This window comes from Anolis sagrei, chromosome 6 (genome assembly GCF_037176765.1).
Source record: "Anolis sagrei isolate rAnoSag1 chromosome 6, rAnoSag1.mat, whole genome shotgun sequence".
Classification (NCBI taxonomy): Eukaryota; Metazoa; Chordata; class Lepidosauria; order Squamata; family Dactyloidae; genus Anolis; species Anolis sagrei.
Genome location: NC_090026.1, coordinates 80,003,225 through 80,025,695, shown reverse-complemented (window position 1 = coordinate 80,025,695; position 22,471 = coordinate 80,003,225). Strand labels below are relative to the sequence as shown.

Genomic DNA, 22,471 nt, shown 5'->3' with positions numbered 1-22,471 from the left:
GCCCAAATGTGAACATTGGTGGAGCTTGGGGAAAATGGACTTGGAAGTTGTAGTTGCTGGGATTTATAATTCACCTATAATCAAAGTGCATTCTGAACCCCACCAACAATAGAATTGGGCCAAACTTCCCACATAGAACCCCCCACGACTAACAGAAAATCCTGTGTTTCCTGATGGTCTTTGGCGACCCCTCTGACACCTCCTCATGACCCCCCAGGGGCCCGACTCCCAGGCTGAGAAACACTGATATAACCAAGGGCAGTTCCAGTGGTGCAATGGGTTAAACCCTTGTGCTGGCAGCACTGTTGACCGAAATCCAGGGAGTGGAGTGAGCTCCTGTCTGTCAGCTCCAACTTCTCATGCGGAGACATGACAGAAGCCTCCTACAGGATGGTAAACATCCGGGCGTCCCCTGGACAATGTCTTTGCAGATGGACAATTCTCTCACAACAGAAGCGACTTGCAGTTTTTCAAGTCTCTCCTGACACACACACACCCACACAAAAACAACAACAACAACAACAACCAATTGAAGTACGGTACATTTGGCATACATCTTAAGAAATGTGCAACAGGTTGAGTCTAAAGCACAAAGCATACTGTCATTTTGACACACAGGACGCCATATTCAGGGAACATTTGGTTCTTTAAATATTGTGGCCTACAACTCGTCAGACCCTTTCTGTTTAGCCATGCCAAGAATGCAGTACACACTCTTTTATTTCCTTCTTGAACTAAAATGTAGATTAGTACTTATTGTGAAATTCGGGGAGGACTGAGAAAGATATTCATGAAGTTGGGTTATGTTGTATTCACTGCCAAAGTGACATGACTGAAATAACAACAGCTACCCTATAAATTCACCCCCATTTTTGGGCATAGCTGTGCTTGGATCATGACACAGAGTAGTCAAAGGTAGTCTGTAGAAATGAGGAGTGCGAGGGACACTTGTCACAGAAAAAAAATTGCAATAACACCCAGAAAAATATGTTGATGTATATAGAGCTTCACGTATACAGAACCTTCAGCCATCTTAAAAAGGTGGGGTGGATACTTTCCTTGGCTCTCCCAATAAGTTACCTGCGGAGTACCAATATTTCTTTCTTGAGAAAGTGCTTTGGAAGGCCTAGAGAGAATTGGTTTAGCAATTTTTTTCTCTGCTAAAGGGTTGGTTTGTGACTGGTACTTAGGACTGACAACAGACTATAGGACCCTATGGCTGGAGCAACTGCTCCATAAACAATTCAATAACAGCTGGGGCAGCAGTAAAAGGAAATAGTGTTCTTGGTGGCATCTGTCATGAAACTGGAGGTCCTATACAGCTTGAGCAACGTCCTGTGTGAAGTCTATTTATGTCAAGGTTAATCACAAAACCTAATTATAATGTAAGTAACTACAGTCAAAGCTGAAGCTTGATAGGATTTATTGATAGCAAGATTTGATCTTTTTCAATACGATCCTTTAGAGCAGTGGTTCTTAACCTGTGGGTTCTCAGGTGTTTTGGCCCACAACTCCCAAAAATCCCAGCCAGTTTACCAGCTGTTAGGATTTCTGAGAGTTTAAGGCCAAAACATCTGGGGACCCACAGGTTGATAAACACTGCTTTAGAGGAACATCACCTTCCTTAAATGTCAGGGCCTAGAATGGAAGACTGCGGTATGGGCATCCACCAAGGGACATTAAGTAAACAGCAAAGCAACCCACTTTTTGTGCTAAACTGTTGGATCATGTAAAAAAAAAAATCAGTTGGTGAGTGTGTTAACCAAAAAAAGGCGAAACATGAGGCTGATTGTTTGGGTCACACCCAGAAGCTAGCTGAGCCTGGGAGTTTTGGCAACAGTTACATGCTTATGTTTTCTGTGAAGGAGCTTACTAAGACAGTATTTTTTTGCTTCTTGACTGCTGGAAGGACTTCATATGGACACTGAAGGACCATTTGAATCTCTCTCAAAAAGGACAATATGTGAGTCAAAGCAACTGTTCACATTACTGTATATATGTTGCTCTGCATAACAAAGAATAAACACCTTATTCTTTACTGATCATCTACATGGCATATTTTTTCTTTAGCAAAACAGTGTGTAAATTGGTAAAGACATGAACTACGCATGATTTTTATCCAGTCAAAGGAAGATGGTCTGAAAAAGAAGAAGTAAGGAGTCAGTTTATATGGCGGAATGAAAATCATGTGTAGTTCATGTCTTTACCAATGGCTTGAGAGCTCAAAATATGGTGAACTGGCAGGGATTTTTTAAAATCCAAAATCGTCTGCATCTTCTAAAGGCACTGATATCTGACTAGATGTCTTGCTAATCGTAAAACTGGACAATTGGAAGGGAGTGGCTAAGAGTTAATTTTGGCACAAAAAGTCCTAGACTCAAAAAGCTTGATGCGAAGGATAAATCAGACTCATTAAGATAAAGTGTAAAGCTAAGATTAAAAGATTTGCCATACATAGCAGTGTCAGTTGGGAGGTCCCTGAACCAACTACTGGTTGAGAAGTTATCAGTGTTCGTAATATTCTAATACCTGGAAAAGTACAACCACAGTTAATTGCACCTCTACACTTTTGAACTCCAAAGAAACATTTGGAGGGATCTTCTGTGCAAATCAAAGAAGCAATTTAAGATGAAATCAGAAGGTTGCTGCTATTCTTTCAGCAATGTCACATAGCCAAGTCTCCTTCCTCTAACCCAATTTCATGGATGCTTTCTGAACACTTTCTAATTTTTCGCATTTGCATTTAACCTACTCGCCAGCAAGTAATATAGTGCAAGGATTAACCAAAGTCCACAATGCACCTGATCAGAAGCAAACCAGGTTATTTCAAGCAAGACAAACAAAGGATTTTCACAAGTCCAGGTATCCCAGAATAACAGAACTGGAGGTATTTCATCTTATTGTTTGAAAAAACACGAATTCTAGGAAGTCAGCTGCTAAAACAAAAAACACAAAAGACATTTTAAACCCAAAACCTGATTCAAAACAATGTAAGGTGCCAGAGCCATGCAAAATTAAGTTTTCACATGAACAAAAATAAATTCAAGCACTTGCCTTCGCTTGCCCTCTAGCTTGCCACTACTGAAGTATTAGCGTAGGCTAAATAATGAGTTATCCCCAACTTCTACACTTTAAAGGACTGCTGCAGTCCAACAAAGGATCTGGAGACTTCAACTCTGGGGTGACATTCCCTGTAAGAGAGTCCGTATTCAGTTTGTTCATCTCATGTAAACATTTTCTTAGGGATGGTTCTTTGATTGTGCTCCAGTACATCATTCAAATGATTCGTTCTGCCATATTCTTGATTGAAAAAAGGTCACAGAGCGAGGCGGCCTCATTGCAGCTGTGATATTCTAACAGGGGTAGCACTATTGAAGTCCAAGAAAAATGGCCCCTCCTGCTGAGGGAGAAAAGTGCTTGGAATAATATTATAAACACCAGCAGGGAGACTCTCAACTTCCAGATAGCAAAATCCACACCTTCAGAGGACAAAAAAGAGAAAAAGAGAGAGAGAGAGAGGAACAATTTTAACACAAGATCCAACATTACATGATCAAATATGTATACGTCAAACAAGAGGATACCTATAATCACCGCTATTCTTTTTCTGAAAGCCCAAAGGACCTGGGTCTCCCACTGAAGAGACTGTCACGAGTTCAAGTCCAACACTATATTGCCTGTGAATTCAACACAGATTGTATTATCTTTAGGACACAACAATGGAAAAGAAAAGGTATTGTGGATAGAAATGTGAAAGGATAAGAAGTTGTTTTCTAGGGTTGTTTGTGCAATTCCATGCAGCTGAAAGATTTTGTACTGAGACTACAATTCTACATTGTCAAAATTAGCAATGTTTAAAAACAGCTTTTTAGTTTGTTGTCGAAGGCTTTCATAGCTGGAATCACTGGACTGAAGTTTTTTGGGCTGTATGGCCATGCTCCAGAAGCATTCTCTCCTGGCATTTCCCCTACATCTATGACAGGCAAAACGTCAGGAGAGAATGTTCTGGAACATGGCCATACAGCCCGAAAAACTTACAGCAACCCAGTTTTTTAGTTTTTACTGCTAAAACAGTGGTTCCCAACCCTTTTTTTTTCTTACTAGGGACCATTTTGACCGGGGACCACTCTCCAACATTAGTACCAAAAGGGCTATGAACAGTCACACTATTATTGTGACTGGGTTTATTGGAATGTTTCTTTTTCCTTAGTAATTTTGATGATGTTGTCTGTTGTTTATGTTTTTGGTTTTATTCTGCTGTAATATGTTGTCCGGGCTTGGCCCCATGTAAGCTGCTCCGAGTTCCCACTGGGAAGATGGTGGCGGGGTATAAATAAAGATTATTATTATTATTATTATTATTATTATTATTACAAACCAGTTTTTTGGTCAACTTTAGAGTTGGTTTGCTTATTTGGGGGACTGATTCAGAAAATTACATTGGAAAGACCACATGAACTCTAGTTTCTGATACAGAACATATGCCATCCAATAGTTGCCATCTGCTTGCCCACAGAAAAATATACTTAATAAGCCTCTGAGGGTTTCATGAGACCAGTCACTCTTGTTGCAACGGTCTAGTGATGGTGAGGCTGCGGACCATGTTTTAGTTCTTGCGGACCACAAGTGTTTCGTGAACCACAGGTTGGGAACCACTGAGCTAAAAATATTGATATGATCGATTTGAACCCCATAAGTAAACTAAAGGAAACACAATATGGAACATCATGTAAAGGGATTTTATAGTCCCCTTTGAGACTGAAATAAAGATGTTGGTTCCATAAGATCTTCTAGGCTGATGAAGTAAACTTAAGTCTATAAAACTTATACTATCAACTTATTTCTTTCAGTTTCAAAAGTGTTATAAAGATCCCTTGAAAAACTGATCCAAACTGCCTTATTCCACTAATATGTAATATTGTTGACCAACATGTACCAACAGGAAACCTTACCAGGCCAATTAGATTTGACGAAGATGATCGAGATGGTTTTAAACAGTGTATTTTAATGCTGAGATAAATGTTTTTAATGTTTATGTATGCATATAATGAATTCATGTCCCGGCATTGAATGTTTGCTGTTTGTATGCTGTGTTCTGCCCTGAGTCCCCTTTGGGGTGAGAAGGGCAGAATGTAAATGTTTTAAATAAACAAACAAACAAATAAATAAATAAATAATACAATGCATTGCACTGCATTTAATGAATGCATCATGTTACTTTGACTATATTTTGCTACCTGATTTATTCTGCACAAACCTTGGTCCTCGGAGCTCAATAAGGAGTGAACCAGCCTTTTCCATTTGGAACTGGTAAATAGGATTGTTCTTGGAGGTCTCTCTGAAATTGCTACATCCACCAGCACTATGACCTTTCCATTGCCCATTCACCTGCAGGAAAGTCAATCTCGGTCTTAGCATGTATAGATAAATGCACTGTTTCATTTAACATTATCTTCCATCCCTTTCCTATTTTCAAGGCTTCATTAAAAGTTTCAAAGACTCTCAAGCTACACTGACAATGCTGCAAGTCAGATTAGTATTTCGATCCATCTGCTGTGAAAAACAGAAGCAAACAGGAGCATATTAACAAAACGATACAAAAATGTACTTTTCCTTAAGTGCAGGTGCCACACTAAATAGTCAGGTCCCTTTAAAAGTCTGAATTGCTCATATTCCATGAGAGAGGGTCTGTTGAGTTTCACTGCATTCTGGCATTATATGAGAAACCTGCATATCTTATACTCATGTATATGTCAATTACATGTATAAGTTGAGGGCAGATTTATGGGACAAAAAATATGAGTACGTTGAGGGTAACACTTAGGGGCATATTATAAAGGATGGAAAAGATGAAGCAAAGGGAAACAATGCTAAAGAACTGATAAAGTTCTGGCAGGGATAACTGTTTGTCCACACCCTAAAGTCTGGTTGGGTGAGGATGGAACTGAACTACTAGAAATGCTGGCTGTGTGATGTGTGGGGGATTGCCAGATGAAGTGGGGGGGGGGGGGGCTTCTACACTGGCATATAAAATCCAGATTATCTGATTTGATAATCTGGATTATGTGGCAACGTAGAAGGGCCCATGGAATAGTGCTTCTTTAGGTTCTCCTGGGAAAGATTAAGACATTCCTTCTGCCATTCTATTCAGAGAAAGGAATGGTTCCTTTTTTTTGGGTTAAAAATTAGGATACATTACTTACATTGGTCCACAGATATGGTGAACTGGATATGGAGTATATACAGAAATATATTTCTGTGATGGTGGGTTTGCAACATCAGAGAGTGGTCAGTATTTTTAGTTGGACCCCCAGATGTGACTAAATGACAACTCCCATCACTTTTGATTATCTGCCATGCATACTGGGGATGATGGGAATTGCAACCCAACTGCACTTGTGGCTCTGAAATTGGGGAAAGGTTAAAGGACACTCTAAATTCAGACATCAGATCCATAAGCCTTGTTTTTAAATTCAAACCCCGCTATCCTGATTAACAGAACAAACTACGGCCTTCCAGAGGCTACTGTATCGCAACTCTCATTAGCTGTGGTCATGGTGTCTAATGAGGAGAAATACAGAAGCCTAGCATCTGGAGAGCCACACAAAACAACATGGTGGACCAGATTCGGCGTGCAGGCCTTGAGTTTGATGCATTTCGTCGAAACCATTACTGGGCAGCAACAGTTGTGGAAAATGGGAGCCTGACACTGGCGGAGGAGCTCTTAAGACAACTGAAGTAGCTCCATAGTTGACACTTTTAGCATTGTGCTGAAGGAGGCACAGGTAGACCGCTTCTGAATGTCTTCTACCATGAAAGTGAGATAGGAAGACAGGCCTTTAGAGCAGAGATGAGGAAAGTCTCACCTTCCATATATTGCTGAACTGTAACTTTCATTATTCCTCACTTTTGTGTATATGAGCTGGGGATTATGGAAACTGCAGTACAATTCCTTACACCTGCATTAAGAGATAACCTCACAACTCTGAGTATATAGGGCTTCAAAAACTTACAAGGCAATTCTCTCGATAATTTTAGGATGTGTATCTGATTTTGTGCATCTGTCTCCCAATGCTCCAGGGTGACCAAAATGAACCCAATCATATCTTACCCTTTTGGATACTGTATATGGTGTTGGGATCTTAGAGAAGGTAAATTTGCATGCCGAATATACCTATGATAAAACAAAAAGATTTTTTTTTTAAAAAAAATAATGTAGTAGTATTCATTTTGCAAAACAAACCCTTATCACGAGAGACAGGGTTGGAACAGAATGGAAACTATGAATTTTTTTGCATTCTTTCCTAATGAAAAATTATGCGTACAGAGGTTTCTTTTAAGGAAAACTTTTACGTATCTTGTAAAATATGTGAAGATCCCATAATATCTCCATTATTCTTTCTAGAAATTTTAAAAAGAAGAAGGGTATGGGGAAATGGCTTCCCTTTGATATCTGAATGCTCCAAAAAGCATCAATCCAGAAAAAATATATAAGACAATTTTCAACCTTGTAGCAATCTTCTGGCTCTTATGGCTTTTGTGACATTTCTTATGATCCCAAATATTCAACTATGAAATAGTTGTAACTATCTGTCTTTTCTACTCAGGAGGTAGCTGTTGTAGGACAAAAAAGAGAACACTTCCAAACTATTTGACAGGAAGGGAACTGACAAACACAAAGTTAAGTTCTTCTCTCTTCCTTAGGCCTGTAATGACACACTGGCATCCTTTAGTAACAAGAACTGCCTTTTTACGCCACAACAATGTGCCATAATCTAGGAGCCATGTGGTTGAGGGAAGCCAGGGTTTCTCTCACAATATTTTCACAAATTTGAAATCTTCCCTGTTCTTCAGATGTTACAAATGCATAAAAACTAAAATTTTAGATTTTGCTTCAGGTGGAATTCTCAACCAACTTATATTCAGAGGAGACAATGTGTGCAAGACCTTTCTGCTAGAGCAATTTTGACTAGTATTATTTGTATGGCGAGCATAAGAAATTAAAAACCTCTACATCACTCCTATAAAACTTTAAATTATAACTATGCGGTTATAAGACTTATCCCAAAGCCAATTCCCTAATATGACAGCTGTGATGATCATTCCTCCCAGGATTTCCAGGTTTTACTCACAAGGGTGTCTATGAGTACATACCCTTAGGGTATAGTGAATTGTGTTCTGTTTCTCATATTGAGAAACCACCAGTGTGAACGTATGAGTCCCTGGAGATGTCAGTGTCATCTTGGTCAGATAATGTGGACTATTGATCCGAATGCCATCAATATATGGTGGTGGATCAGCTGAAAAACAAAAAGACATTTATAGATTCACGTTTGAAAATTCTTTAGCACAGATTAACTTCCTGGAATTGAGGAGCTCTTTTGGGGAAGTACTTGAATCTAACTTCCTGCTGCTGCTAATAATGAAATCCGATGCCTTTGCTGCCACCTACAGTACTTGCTAAAATCAGGCTGCAACTACAGTAGCTTTTGAAGGTGCAAGAGTGTCCTTTGTATCACTAACTTCTGTGTAATTGTGGAGTAGAAAGCAACAAATTAAAAAAAGGGGAAGAGGTTGCAATTCTGACATTGTGAATTGTTGTGATGGTGGTTGCCAATGCAATGGGGGACACAAAATGGGTGTGTACGTTGCATGTGGTCTTTTGGTACATTACCCATCCCAATGCAGAATAAGCTTGAATTTTACATTAGTAGGGCACACTAACAACAAGTCTTGCTAACTTTCCAAAATATACTACCTGCAGAAACAAACACGGAGTGGCCATACCATTCATGTCCTGGTCCAACAAGTGGCCGTGTTCAAGTGGCTCATTAAACTATAGTTTGGAGCTGTCCATCTCAGAGGAATAAACTCTACAAAGCTTCACGCGCTCCTTCCAACTCTCCCCCTATACTCCAACAAACCCCAAAGGCTTTGTGTTTTACCATACAAACTTGATAAACTGTGTTTAATTTCAGTTTATTTCAAAAAGCCAACCTCAAACAATGATTTACAAAGTAGAAGATGCCCTGGATTCAAACAACAAAGTATATTGTAGCTGGTCCAAAGTGCAACCCTGTTCTGCAGTGACACTCCAGTGTGGAATATTCTTGCCTACACTGATATTGTTCTGGCACTAAGTAAGAACAGAGCTTGATACAACTACCTCTGGGACATACTGGTAATTAATTTTCATTCAAATCTGAGGTGGCTTTGCATTGTCTAATGCTGTTTTAACTGGTTTAAACCATCTTGTTTTGCCCTGTTACATTGTTTAGTAGGCTGCCCAATCTATTGGTGTAGTGGTTTGAATGTTGTGGCTGTCCAACCTGTCATATGGGGAAGACAGGATGTTGACCCTTACCAGGATAGTAAACTTTTTTCCCGTCTGTTTTGTATACAACCATTGTGATGAATTCTCGATTGCGTGCAAAGTCATCCTATGGAAAAAAACCAATTACAAATACAAGTTTACTAGTGTATACTCCATGTACGGTACTCCTAAAGTAACATTTATTTGTGTTTCTTATTCATCTAAGATTTGACATAATACAAAAAAGACAAACTCATGTTTAAGTTTTCTACAATTTACTCAAAGGCCAAATTTTTGATGCAGTTCTCTGCGTGCTAAATTTCTGTCAGGCAAAAGCTTGTCATCTATTTCTTCAACGTACAGGTGGTGTTTTCTTATGGTACACAGGCAGTCCCTGAGTTACAAACATCCAACTTACAAACAACCCATAATTAAGAACGGGTGAGACAACAGGAAGTGAGGGATGTCCTCAGGAGGGAAATTCTCTCTTGAAAGAGTTATAATGGGGAAAGGTGTCTCCACTAAAGCTTTATCACCAATCCTTGTTTCTGCACCAAGCCAAATTTTTCAAAATCCAGTTATCAGAGTGTCAGAAAATGAGGTGAACAGGGGCACAGACAGCAAGACAAACACCATAGGGATGTTAACACTTCCCCATGCTATCCAAAGTCAAAAAAGTATTTATTTTTGGTTGGAGTTACACTTAAAAGACGTACCTGTTCCTACTTTCAAAGAAATGCAACTTAAGAACAAACTTACAGAACCTATCTTGTTCGTAACTTGGGGACTGCCTGTATTCCATTAGACAGCTTAGTTGGAAGATTAGTGGAACAGAACGAGTTCTGTGAAATGTGTTGTTACCATTGTTACAATTTATATCCCATTTTTCCCCAGTCAGGAATTCAAGGTGATTTATGAGAGTCAAATTAGTTACAGCTAGAAATGTAGTTAAAATGTAATCAAATTATCAATAAAATTAAAAGAAGCTAAAAATAAAACCTACAAATGTAAACAGTAAAGAACTTAAAAGGCCCATTACCCTTGAGCCGAGAGCCCTCAAAGACATCCCACAACACAATGGTGTACAGCTGCCTATAAAAGGATAGAAGGAGGAAACCAGTGTAATGTCTTTAGAAAGTGAATTCTAGAACTTGGGACCAGACGTTGAGAAGGAAAGGGCGGTGGAACAGTGAGATGGGCCTTTCCAAAACATCTCAAGACACAGGCAGGCTTATATAGTGTTCTCCCCCCCCCCCCCCTTGTTATCATGAGTCAGGGGTCAGACTGTACTTCCATGCTATGTGTTTGGAAAAAAAACAGCACATATTCCTACCTTGTCTGTGATGTGTCTGCTGAGAAGAACCCAGACAGCAGCACCACCTTGTGGGCACTGAACCTCCAGTTTGTATTGTGGATTATTGGCCAGGCTGTAAGCATCTTTCATGGGACCCTGTTTTGCATCCCAGGTACTAGAGAAAAGGATAAACAGAGAAAAAAGTGGGGGTGGATGCACATAGTGCTTTACTTAAAGAAATTGCAATTCCTACATACAAAATTCAATTTGTCCTAAAGTTTCCGGCAGAGGCTTTAATTTCAAATGACAGTGATTCTGATGCGGTAAGATATTAATGGGAAGGAACATTTCTTTTATATGGAGCAAAGCAAAAAGAGTGGCAGCAAACCTATGCATGCCAAGGGTCGTCTCAACATGATGTGCTACAGTAATTAAATTATATACCCTGCATATTATCCAATCTTTGAGTCACACTCAAATCCTGGGCTAGTTCTCTGGATGTGAGAAAAGTTCCTGAAAGAAGTATGAAGAGGCCATGAGGATGAGGAAACAAATACAAGGGGAAAATAAATATTGTATTTACTTGAGTCTAGTGCACCATCAAATCTAATGTGAACCTCAATTTTCAAAACTCTGAAACTAAAAAAGCATTTGCTGCCGAATGTAATTTGTAGTAGCATAAAGTGCACTCTTTGTAATTTCGAACACCAAAGCTTCTTGCAATGGAAAGGAAAACCTTGGTATGCAACTATGCTGTAGAATGAATCTATTTTAATTGCCTTGGTTCAATGCTATGGAATCAAGGGGCCTGTAGTTTTACAAAGTTGCAGTAGCACAGCAGTTAAAGCCAAAGGAGGGCCAACAGTTCGAACCCATGAGTCGGGGTGAGCTCCTGACTGTCAGCCCTAGCTTCTGCCTATCTAGCAGTTCAAAAGCATGTAATGCGAGTAGATCAATAGGTATCGCCTCAGCAGGAAGGTAAAAGGGTGCCCCATTCAGACATGTCTGTGAAAGATCGGAGATGGCTATGGACAGCAGGCTCCTTTGGCATGTAAAAATGGAACAACAGCACTTCCCCATGGCGGGAAGTAGAGCATCGCCTCCAGATGCCAGAGATAAAAAAGAGGAAGGCCTTTACCTTATCTGTGTATTGTATGTCGTTGTTTGTGTAAAAAGGCATTGAAATAAAGTGGGATATAAATAAAGTGCACTACACATGCCTCACCAAACTACAAATCCCAGAATCGCATAGTATTGAGCCGTGGTTATTAAATTAGAGGCAATGTCTCTCAAATAGGAACTTCTGAAGCAGCTTCCCCTTTTGGCTTTGGCTCAGCACTAAGATTACTGTATGACGTGAATCTAATGAGCACCTAATTTTGGAGATATAATTTAGCCCAAAAAGGTGAGAATTAGAGTCAATAGAGTATTTGAACAGAGAAACAATAGTGATGGGGAAGGAACACAAAGACAAAATTATATCACTTTGATTTAATCACACATTCGATTTCATATCCAATATACTCTCTGATACATTGACAGAGAGGTGTGCCCCCATCAGAGTACACAAGAAAATAATGCTGTAGGCTTGTTGGAAACATGTCTTGTATCATTTTTGTATTGGACGAACCTGTGAATGCATGTTGATTCCTTAAAAAGACTTGGATTCCAGCTCAAATAAATAACATCATAATACTGGCACAGGTCTTCCCAGGAGATCCAAAAAATTCCTACAAAGGAGAAACATGTGATATTTTTTTTTCAACAAGCCAATTAGCACACGTTATAGAAAGCAATGGTCAAAGATCCTGTACACTAAAAGCCAGAGAAGCACATACTTTTCGAACCTGACTGTGAATCTCCTGAGTGCCTATACAGTTCGCAAAACCAGCAGAACCCCCAAAACTTTTATTATCCTAGACACTTCTGCATGACAACAGTCCAGTGACTACCAAAACAAAGAGAAGTAAGGGAAATATACCACCACCAAGTAAAACTGTGTTTTGACGCAACTGAAATACATCAATTATTGGAAAGAAGAAAATGAAGATTCACTAATCTTATGAATGTTTTTTTTAAAAGTCCTACTGAATTAAAGTCTGTTACAGGAAATTATGTATTGGATAAAAGTGCGAGTTTAAGTGTGAGTTTAATACTTGGCTAGACTATGTGTACAAATGAAATTTGTCTACAATGTTCTACCTACTGGGAAATAGTATAAGACTTCTCATTATCTATCAGATAATCTTGCTGACTAAAGGGTTGGCAGTTTGAATCTGGGAAGTGGGGTGAGCTCCCATTGTTAGCCCCAGCTTCTGCCAACCTAGTAGTTTGAAAACATGCAGATGCGAGTAGATCAACAGGTACCGCTCTGGTGGTAAGGTAATGGTGCTCCATGAAGTTATGCCGGCCACATGATCTTGGAGGTATCTATGGACAACGACAGCTCTTCAGTTTAGAAATGGAGATGAGCACCAACCCCCAGAGTTGGGCATGACTGGACTTAATGTCAGGGGAAAACCTTTACCTTACTAATCCTTAAAAGTCACTTTCTTCAGTGATGTGAAAAGTAAAAGTGGAACAATAATAATTGTACTCAGCAGTAAACAAGTTCCAGTTTCCCCCTGTCCATTATGGAGAGAATGGCAGGGATGCTTAGTCATGGTCATGCTATAAAGTTGACATTTCTTCAATATTTTTAAATCTCCCACTTGTTTCATATGCACTGGGAAAGAAGTGAGTCGCTCATCTGTAATTGTGTTTGCTTAAGTTTATATAAAATAATAATAATAATACTATAAAACTTTATTTCTATACTGCCCTATCTCCCAAAAGGGACTAAGGGCGGTGGACAACAAAAGATCGGTAAACATTCAATGCCTGGAAAAAACATAACATTCCATAACATTCCATAATCATTCCTTTACCATTGTCAATTTTCTGAGCAGTTCTGGGATCAAAATTCAAGTATTTCTGGAGTTCAGGGGTCCAGTTTTTCATATCATTCTCACTGTATCTTCCTTTCCAGCGCAGGTGGCTCCAGGGGTTTTTCAACTGGAGGAATCGAAGTCCCTGGAGAAATGGGAAATAAAAAGCATTTGGATTACTCCATTTGAATATGTCTTTCTGAAAGTATAGGAGAGCAAACATTATCAAAATCATTGAACTTGATCCAGAAGATGTACATTAAAGCTTCCCTTCTTTTCAGCAATGCTACAAAGGGGTAGTATAAAACAAACTGGCAATCTGAAGAAGGCATTTCAAAAGTTATTAACTGCGTACCTTGTATTCTCGAATATCCAAGACAGCATACGCATGGGTTGGCACTAAACCCCATCTTTCTCCCTCCTCTTCTGTCATCATGCCTGTTGCTGTTGTAATGAGCACATCTCCCTTGTGAAATCTGGCCACCCAGAACAAGAAAATTTGCTTTAGGATTTGCTTCCAAGAAGACTGAACAAGCTTTGCTGTTTCTGATTCTTACTGTCCATTAACAACTCTTAATAGAGGGGGAAAGGAGCAGATGATATTCGGAAAAGTTTAATAGCATACATTATACCATAATTGATGCCACTCAGAGCTAATACAGTAGGAGCGGAAGAGAGCGTGTAAATGAATCCCCAAAAATGTAGTTGGGAAAACATATTCTAGAAGGACTTTAGTTCCTAAAACTTCTAATGAAGCCAGTTTCCAAGCATCTGATAGAAGCGATCCATGTCTGCTTATGGCACCCGAAATACTGAGTTACTGAAAAATATTTACATCCTTCTATCTTAGTCCAAACAAAGATGATCTATTGCCCAAAACATGTCAGTTTTTACAGTCTTCTTGTGAGACTACATTATCTGTTTTGAACTGGATTATATTAGTCTACACCAGGGGTCCTCAAACTAAGGCCTGGGGGCCGAAAGAGGCCCTCCAAGGTCAATTATCCGGCCCTTGCTCAGGGTCAACCTAAGTCTGAAACTACTTGAAAGCACATAACAACAACAACAATCCTATCTCATCAGCCAAAAGTAGGCCCACACTTTCTATTGAAATAGTAATAAGTTTATATTTGTTAAAAGTGTTCTTCATTTTAATTATTCTATTGTTTTTAAGCATTTTTTGCACTACAAATAAGATATGTGCAGTGTGCATAGGAATTCATTCATGTTTTTTTCAAATTATAATCCGGCCCTCCAACAGTTTGAGGGACTGTGACCTGGCCCTCTGTTTAAAAAGTTTGAGGACCCCTGGTCTACACTGTCAGATAATCCACTTTAAAGCAGATAATCTGGATTTTATATGGCAGTTTAGAAGGGGCCTAACACCCTACTACACTATGCTGGCTTTCTTTTAATCCAAGCATGTCACTTTCTCAATCAGTTGTTCCCAACCTATTTTTGAAGAGGGACCACTTCAAAAGAGGGACCACTTGACCAAGGACCATTTTGACCAGGGACCACTCTCCAACAGTAGTACCAAAAGGGTTACAAATCAGTTTTTGGTCAACTTTAGATTTAGTCTGGTTATTTGTGGTACTGATTCAGAACACTGCATTGGATAGATCCATCAGCTCTAGTTTCTTATGCAGAACATATTGTTGTTGTTCATTCGTTCAGTCGTCTCCGACTCTTCGTGACCTCATGGACCAGCCCACGCCAGAGCTCCCTGTCGGCCGTTACCACCCCCAGCTCCTTCAAGGTCAGTCCAGTCACTTCAAGGATGCCATCCATCCATCTTGCCCTTGGTCGGCCCCTCTTCCTTTTGCCTTCCACTTTCCCCAGCATAATTGTCTTCTCTAGGCTTTCCTGTCTCCTCATGATGTGGCCAAAGTACTTCAACTTTGTCTCTAGTATCTTTCCCTCCAGTGAGCAGCCGGGCTTTATTTCCTGGAGGATGGACTGGTTGGATCTTCTCGCAGTCCAAGGCACTCTCAGAACTTTCCTCCAACACCACAGCTCAAAAGCATCGATCTTCCTTCGCTCAGCCTTCCCTAAGGTCCAGCTCTCACATCCGTAGGTTACTATAGGAAATACCATGGCTTTGACTAGGCAGATCTTTGTTGCCAGTCTGATGTCTCTACTCTTCTCTATTTTATCGAGACTGGACATTGCTCTCCTCCCAAGAAGTAAGCGTCTTCTGATTTCCTGACTACAGTCTGCATCTGCAGTAATCTTTGCACCTAGAAATACAAAGTCTGTCACGGCCTCCACGGTTTCTCCCTCTATTTTCCAGTTGTCAATCATTCTTGTTGCCATAATCTTGGTTTTTTTGACGTTCAGCTGCAACCCGGCTTTTGCGCTTTCTTCTTTCACCTTGATTAGAAGGCTCCTCAGCTCCTCCTCGCTTTCGGACATCAGAGTGGTGTCATCTGCATATCTGAGGTTGTTAATGTTTCTTCCAGCAATTTTCACCCCAGATTTGCATTCATCCAGCCCCGCACATCGCATGATGTGTTCTGCATACAAGTTAAAATGGTTGGGTGAGAGGATGCAGCCTTGCCGTACGCCTTTCCCAATCTTGAACCAGTCTGTTGTTCCGTGGTCAGTTCTGACTGTTGCTACTTGGTCCTTGTACAGATTCCTCAGGAGAGAGACAAGGTGGCTTGGGATGCCCATCCCACTAAGAACTTGCCACAATTTATTATGATCCACACAGTCAAAGGCTTTAGAATAGTCAATGAAGCAGAAGTAGATGTTTTTCTGAAACTCCCTGCCCTTCTCCATTATCCAGCGGATATTGGCAATCTGGTCTCTCGTTCCTCTGCCTTTTCTAAACCCAGCTTGAACATCTGGCAACTCTCGCTCCATGTCTTGCTGGAGAACATATATCATCCAGTAATCATCTGCTCGTCCACAAAAAAACCATATTTAATAAGACTTGTCACTATAAGAGGGTTTCACAAGACCAGTTGCTCTCATTGCAATGGTGTAGTAAAGGTGAGGTCGCAGACCATATTTTAGACCACAAGTTGGGAACCACTGTTCTAAATCAATCTGTCTCAGTAAAAACACAGAAAGATACATAGATAGATATAGAAAAGTCTACCTAGCCAAAAATGCCCTCACTCTTTCTAAAAAAAGAATTAAAAAGTAAATCTAATGAAAAATATTGTCAAGCTATTATGTTTATCATATGGTGTCCGCAACCTTTTTAAAACCATTCATAACTCACCTTTGATAAAGCATTCTGAAGGAACTGTCTTTGTTAAAAGTCTGATTATCTGAGTGCATAGCAATCCTTTCAGGTATCCAGCCAGTTAATGCATGTAGATCAATATTCTGAAATGTATACAGCGTTCATTAGCAGTAACAATGTGACATAAGTAAATCATACCACTGTTAGCATTATAAACATTAGAAACACTGCCACCTTTACAACTGTTCACAATAAACAGGTATTTTAATAACAGCTTCTGCTCTGAAACATTTTGTTCATTTCTTTTCTGTACAGGCAAACATGAGGATTCAGCACTGAACCAAAAAAAAAGTGGTTTGCAAATGGATTTGTTGAAAGTACCTCAGATTGCAGAACAGAAAAATACTTAGATAAGAGTTTTAAAAAGACAGCACTATAGCATATGACTCCAATCGTTTGGGTATTAAATATGGCGAATCTTTGTAAAAATTAAACTGGAAAGATTATAGTAGCAAGAGCTGAAGAATCAGACACAAACAGGAGACCCAAATGTGTTACATACCTAGAATTTTGGTGGACCAAAGATGCTTTGCAATTATGGAAAAAGCATAATAAGAACTCCTAAATCTAATAATCTATTTAATCTTCTCTAGCCAACCTCTTTTTTTAAAATGGATACTCACAGAATTTGATCCTGGGAAATCATAACCTCCCATGACTTTCATGTAAGCTTTTTCTATCAGTGACACCCAAAGTTCATTTTTGTTGTTCGAATAAGAGCAAAGAAGTTCTCCGCTGTGATCTACTGGTAAGAAATCATCAATGATTACCTGGAAAAATAGTACAGAAAACAAGGTCAAGCAGACAGTCCAAATAAGGCGGCTACTGAACACAGTGCTCTGAAGAAAGTCAAGACAAGAACAGTTCTCAAAACCATGCGTATAGACCAGGCGTTGGCAAACTTCGGCCCTCCAGGTGTTTTGGACTTCAACTCCCACAATTCCTAACAGGCGGTAGGAGCTGAAGTAAAAAAAAATCTGGAGGGTCAAAGTTTGTCCATGCCTGCTACAGACGCTTACAAGAAATTGTGTAATTTGTGCAAAGGTAAATGTATCCCCAGACATTAAGTCTAGTCGTGTCTAACTCTGTGGCTCTCCATGCGGTCATGCTGGCCACATGACCTTGGAGGTGTCTATGGGCAAGAGCTGGCATTGTCCATAGACACCTCCAAGGTCATGTGGCCAGTATGACCACATAGAGAGTAGTTACCTTCCCACAGAAGCTACCTATTCATCTACTCACATTTGCATGTTTTCGAACTGCTAGGTTGGCAAAAGCTGTTGCTAACAGTGGGAGCTCACCTCACTTCCCGGATTCAAACTGCCAACCCTTTAATCAGCAAGTTCAGGCAGCTTAGCAGTTTAACCGCTGTGCCACCAGGGTGCTGTGCACCCTTAAACCATCTAGTTAAGCACCCAATTTCTTACCTTCCTGGGGACACCATTGATATGCAGCTTAACCATATATTTCCCGCAAGGATTATATTCTGGCTCTCCCTTTTTGTTCTGTGGGTAAATAATGCTATTTTGAAGAAGAGGGAAAGTGATAAAAAAAGAACAATCAGCAAATACTTTGCAGAAATGCTGTGAATCATACAAGTTTGTTTCAATAGTGCTATCAATTTAAGAATTCATGGAAGAATGGCATTGCATTGTTCAATGTTTATTTGTGCCTCATTATATTGAAAAGGAGAAATCTCAATGGAGAAACACACCAGAGACTACAAAAGGGAGATATTTTTTTTTACAAAGAAAATTTTTAGGGCCCTACTTCCTGTTTGTTTCAGTTTCCATTTTATGACAATCATAGAATCACAGCAAATTAACTCATACATTAAAGACAAGCTTTTAATGTTGCGAAAATAAAGATTCTGAGGTTTACATGTCTGGGTTTAGATACCATCATGAATACACAATGACTTATAACTAAAGTTTTATGGCTCAGATACCATGAAAAGAATGAGAAGACAGTTCTTGCAAAGTTGGTACACTTGTGTGGGTGAAATGAGGCTAGAGCAAATTTAAATCACCACAGAACGAATGCAGAGCACAGTAATGTTTTATTTCTAACACAAACATCAACAAAAAAACCAAAATATAAATAATAAAATAACATAATTCTACTAGTCCGACATACCTGGTAATCAACTTCTTACTGTATCGTCGCTCATATGCTGCACTAATTGCAAGTGAAGCTACAAAAGAACAATCTGACACAATTGTCTGAAAAACAAGAATTTATCATATTATGAATTCATATCCTGCCTTTCTCCATTCAGAATCTCAAAAGAAGAAGTAAGGAATCAAGTTCAAAAACACCTACTACTACTACCACCACTACTACATCTTCTCCTTCTTTGTACTCTGCTTTTTCTCTCTCAAAAAGAGATTCAAAGTGGCTCACAATAAAACCAATACACTATAATTTAAAATCTAAAAATATACAATCATTAAAATAGAATTAAAGGTACTGTTTCATTATCTGGGTGGAGGCCAATAGGGGGTGCTAGAGAGAGGACACTCCGTTTTAGGGAGGAGTTGAACGAGGAAAACCATCCCCCCATCCTATTTATTCCCCCTGCCCTCCTTCTCATATCAAGGGTTCATTCCACAACGGGGACATGAGTGTGTGTGTGGGGGAGGGGGGCGGACGGACAGGAAAACTGATAGAAATGATTTTCCTCCTTCAACCCAGCCTCCACTCCCATAAAATGGACTATTCTCCTCTCACTAGCATATCTCTCTCTCTCACTCTAGCATTCCCTCTCTAGCATGGCCCAGATAATGAAACAGTACCAAATTAAATATGAACAGTAATAAAATAAACAGTTAAAAACCTTCAACCTAATTAAAAAACCTATTCATAGATAAAACCACAGCACCCCCAAATTTATCTTTAAAACTGTCCTCTTTAAAAGTCTGCCTGAAAAGAAAGGTTTTAACTTGCTGCTGGAAGGATAGCAGGGAGGGGGTCATTCTGGCTTCCCTGGGCAGGGAATTCCAGAGATGAGGGGCCCTCTCTCTCATTCCCACCAACAGAGCTTGCGATAGAGGTGGGACTGAGAGAAGGGCCTCTCCTGAAGATCTCATAGCCTGGGCAGGTTTGTACAGGGAGATGCGATCAGTCAAGCAGCCTGGACCTGAGCCGTCTAGGGCTTTAAGAGTCATAACCAACACTTTGAATTGTGCCTGGAAACAAACTGGCAGCCAGTGGAGCTGCCACAAAAGGGGGCTTGTCCGCTTCCTGATCTATTTACTTCTCTAAATTCATCTAATGTAATCCAACTTGAAGTACACACATTCAAAACAGTACACTTTACTTAACCCACATGTTGAATCTTCTTTTATAAATATTTACATTCTCATAATCTAGTAAGCATTAGTCTTCTGCTCCATAATCATGAACGATAATATTCACACATATTTTTAAGGGATGAAACCAATTTTATTCCCCTGTAAACTTTGAAGTAAACTTTGAAGTGCAGACTATCATAATTCCCATGTAGTGTAATAAACATCAAGTCCTTGGAGACTTGGGTTCTACTGTATCAAAGACTGAAAACAAAGCAACAGTTGTGATTTCTGAAAAATAACCTCAAGAACTAATGAGAACATTATTCGGAAGTCCAAAAGAGAGTTGCTGAAGGCATATAGCTTTTTGCATGATATCACACGATATCATGTTGTCTTCTTGGCAACATGGCCAGGAAGACAACTTGTCTTCTTTTCAATCATAATCCTTGTTTGCCTGTTTTCTTTTGTCTCTTACAAAAGTTAATGTGCCAGAGTTAACATTCCACATTAAGTCCCTCTTCGTTTCACAGAATCTAAATATGTGTACATACTAGGAAACACCGCAGTGGAATTTACTAGACAAATGTACATCTCAAATTAGGAGGAAGTAGCATTAACTGAGAAGCTCCCAACTCATTCCTAATGACAGATGCAGAAAAATAAAATAAAAAGAGACTGGACATAAAATGGATCCCTACCTGTTTTATGCTGAAGCTGGACACAGTATAGATCATGGTGGGATTGTTTGTTATGTCATCTGGCCGTACCCATCGAGAAAACATGGCTTTTTGCTTGGGAGACAAAGGCAACTTGCCACATTTATCTCTGAATTGAAAAAAAAATCAGAACTATTTGTGAAATGTAAAATGTTTATTTTCTCAAGCAGTAATTTCCAGTACATTTATAGTAGATTTTCAGTGTACCCATTAAAGATTCTGGGCAGTCCATCCTAATATTCTTGTTCTCTCTGATTCCTGGCTGCCCCAGTTCAGTATATTCATTTTCATTCTTTGAATGTGTTGGAATTCAACCCCACACTGCACAAGTCTCAAGTCCTCAATGAGGAACAGTTTAGTTAGCTTACTATTGAATAAGGGTTTTCCTTTCCCCCATTACTCCTGCATGAGAGTTGGGAATGTATCTTTTTCTTCTCTTTTCTTTCTGCTCTTATTCTGATTGGTTGTGTAGAATGGATACTTTTCTATTGCAAGCTTTTTGAATCTGCCTTCTGCCTTCTTACACTTCAGTATGGAGAGTATGTGCTGTGTGCTTTGAGATCTCTATCTGCTAGTGTTTCAGGAAATATGTAGTGACTGAGTTTTTCCCTCTCTTGAAACCTTAGAAGAGATGGGTGTTAGAGTAGCTCAGACCCAGTTCCTGATAATTAAGAAATGCAGTTATTTCTTATTATTGTAAATAAACCTTTTGTTATTTTTAAAGTTTGGGCTTTGCATGTTTGCCTCCTAAAGCTCTGAATTCTTTAAAGCCACATCACACAGCACTTCACGATCTGCTTGCAAATGAGCTAATGCTCAACTTTTGTATCCTGTTTTTGGATGTTCTGCTTTATTTTAAGGTAGTTCTCCCTCACATAATGATTTTGTATGGGCCTCTACTTATAACTTGCTTATCATCATAATACTAGCGATAAGTTACATTTCACATCTTGCAATGCCGATATTCTCCTATAAAAGTCATATCCAACCAGAAACACACTGGCCTATAATTCTCATTATTCCAACCAGGTGCATGAACACTGGCCAACAACTGGTCAAGATGACTGTGAATGGAGTTAATCTGCAGACATTGAAAAAATACCAGTTTGGAAAAATCTGCCTACTGAGATCTTGGCTGTTTAGACCTGAATTTGGCTTTACACCTGGAATACTCCACAAATGGGTCAAAACTGCTTGGGATCTATAAACCATAAGACAAAAAGATATCTCCTCACAATAAAAGTTGTGCCACATGATTTCCAATTATTGTATTTTTCAGGTTCTGTTGCAATTTGAAATCTGAACACCAATACACTTAGTAATAAGTACTTATTACTACCCAAAGTTAATAGTCAAGTCAGCTTTGTAAAACCTTTGAAACTAATATATTTTAGCACGTGATATCATGGATTAAAATCCAATTCCTTGGATGCTCCTGGTGTAAGAACGACAAGAGATGCAGGAATAATTTCAGAAAGCCTATAGGTATGGCTATCTGAACTGAGGAACATAATGCAAATTAACAGAAGCACTGGCAAAGCTGCAATGTTAGATCAATAATGATTCTGAGATCCCAAGATACTTAGCTTCTAGATCCTTAGATGTTGCCTCTTCTAATTTCTCCTAGACCAGGGGTCCTCAAACTAAGGCCCGGGGGCCGGATGTGGCCCTC

At 39.4% G+C, this 22,471-nt stretch overlaps 1 protein-coding gene across 3 annotated transcripts in view; it reads right to left on the bottom strand.

Annotated features, from left to right (window-relative positions):
* Positions 1–524: 524 nt before the first annotated feature.
* Positions 525–22,471, bottom strand: part of CAPN7 (calpain 7) — a 38,304-nt gene continuing 16,357 nt past the window's right edge. For 2 of the 3 annotated variants that reach the window (XM_060781830.2, XM_060781831.2), the window contains 15 exons: positions 20,782–20,908; positions 18,927–19,012; positions 18,218–18,311; positions 17,414–17,560; positions 16,767–16,873; positions 13,890–14,010; positions 13,535–13,679; positions 12,238–12,337; positions 10,647–10,782; positions 9,365–9,440; positions 8,155–8,300; positions 7,112–7,174; positions 5,258–5,388; positions 3,585–3,677; positions 525–3,479 (listed from right to left, as the gene is read on the bottom strand). In XM_060781830.2, coding sequence (XP_060637813.2) covers positions 3,335–3,479; positions 3,585–3,677; positions 5,258–5,388; positions 7,112–7,174; positions 8,155–8,300; positions 9,365–9,440; positions 10,647–10,782; positions 12,238–12,337; positions 13,535–13,679; positions 13,890–14,010; positions 16,767–16,873; positions 17,414–17,560; positions 18,218–18,311; positions 18,927–19,012; positions 20,782–20,908 — 1,717 coding nt within the window. In that variant the 3' untranslated portion in view covers positions 525–3,334. The remainder of the gene's footprint in view (positions 3,480–3,584; positions 3,678–5,257; positions 5,389–7,111; positions 7,175–8,154; positions 8,301–9,364; positions 9,441–10,646; positions 10,783–12,237; positions 12,338–13,534; positions 13,680–13,889; positions 14,011–16,766; positions 16,874–17,413; positions 17,561–18,217; positions 18,312–18,926; positions 19,013–20,781; positions 20,909–22,471) is intronic. The other variant, XM_060781832.2, reaches the window with a different exon arrangement.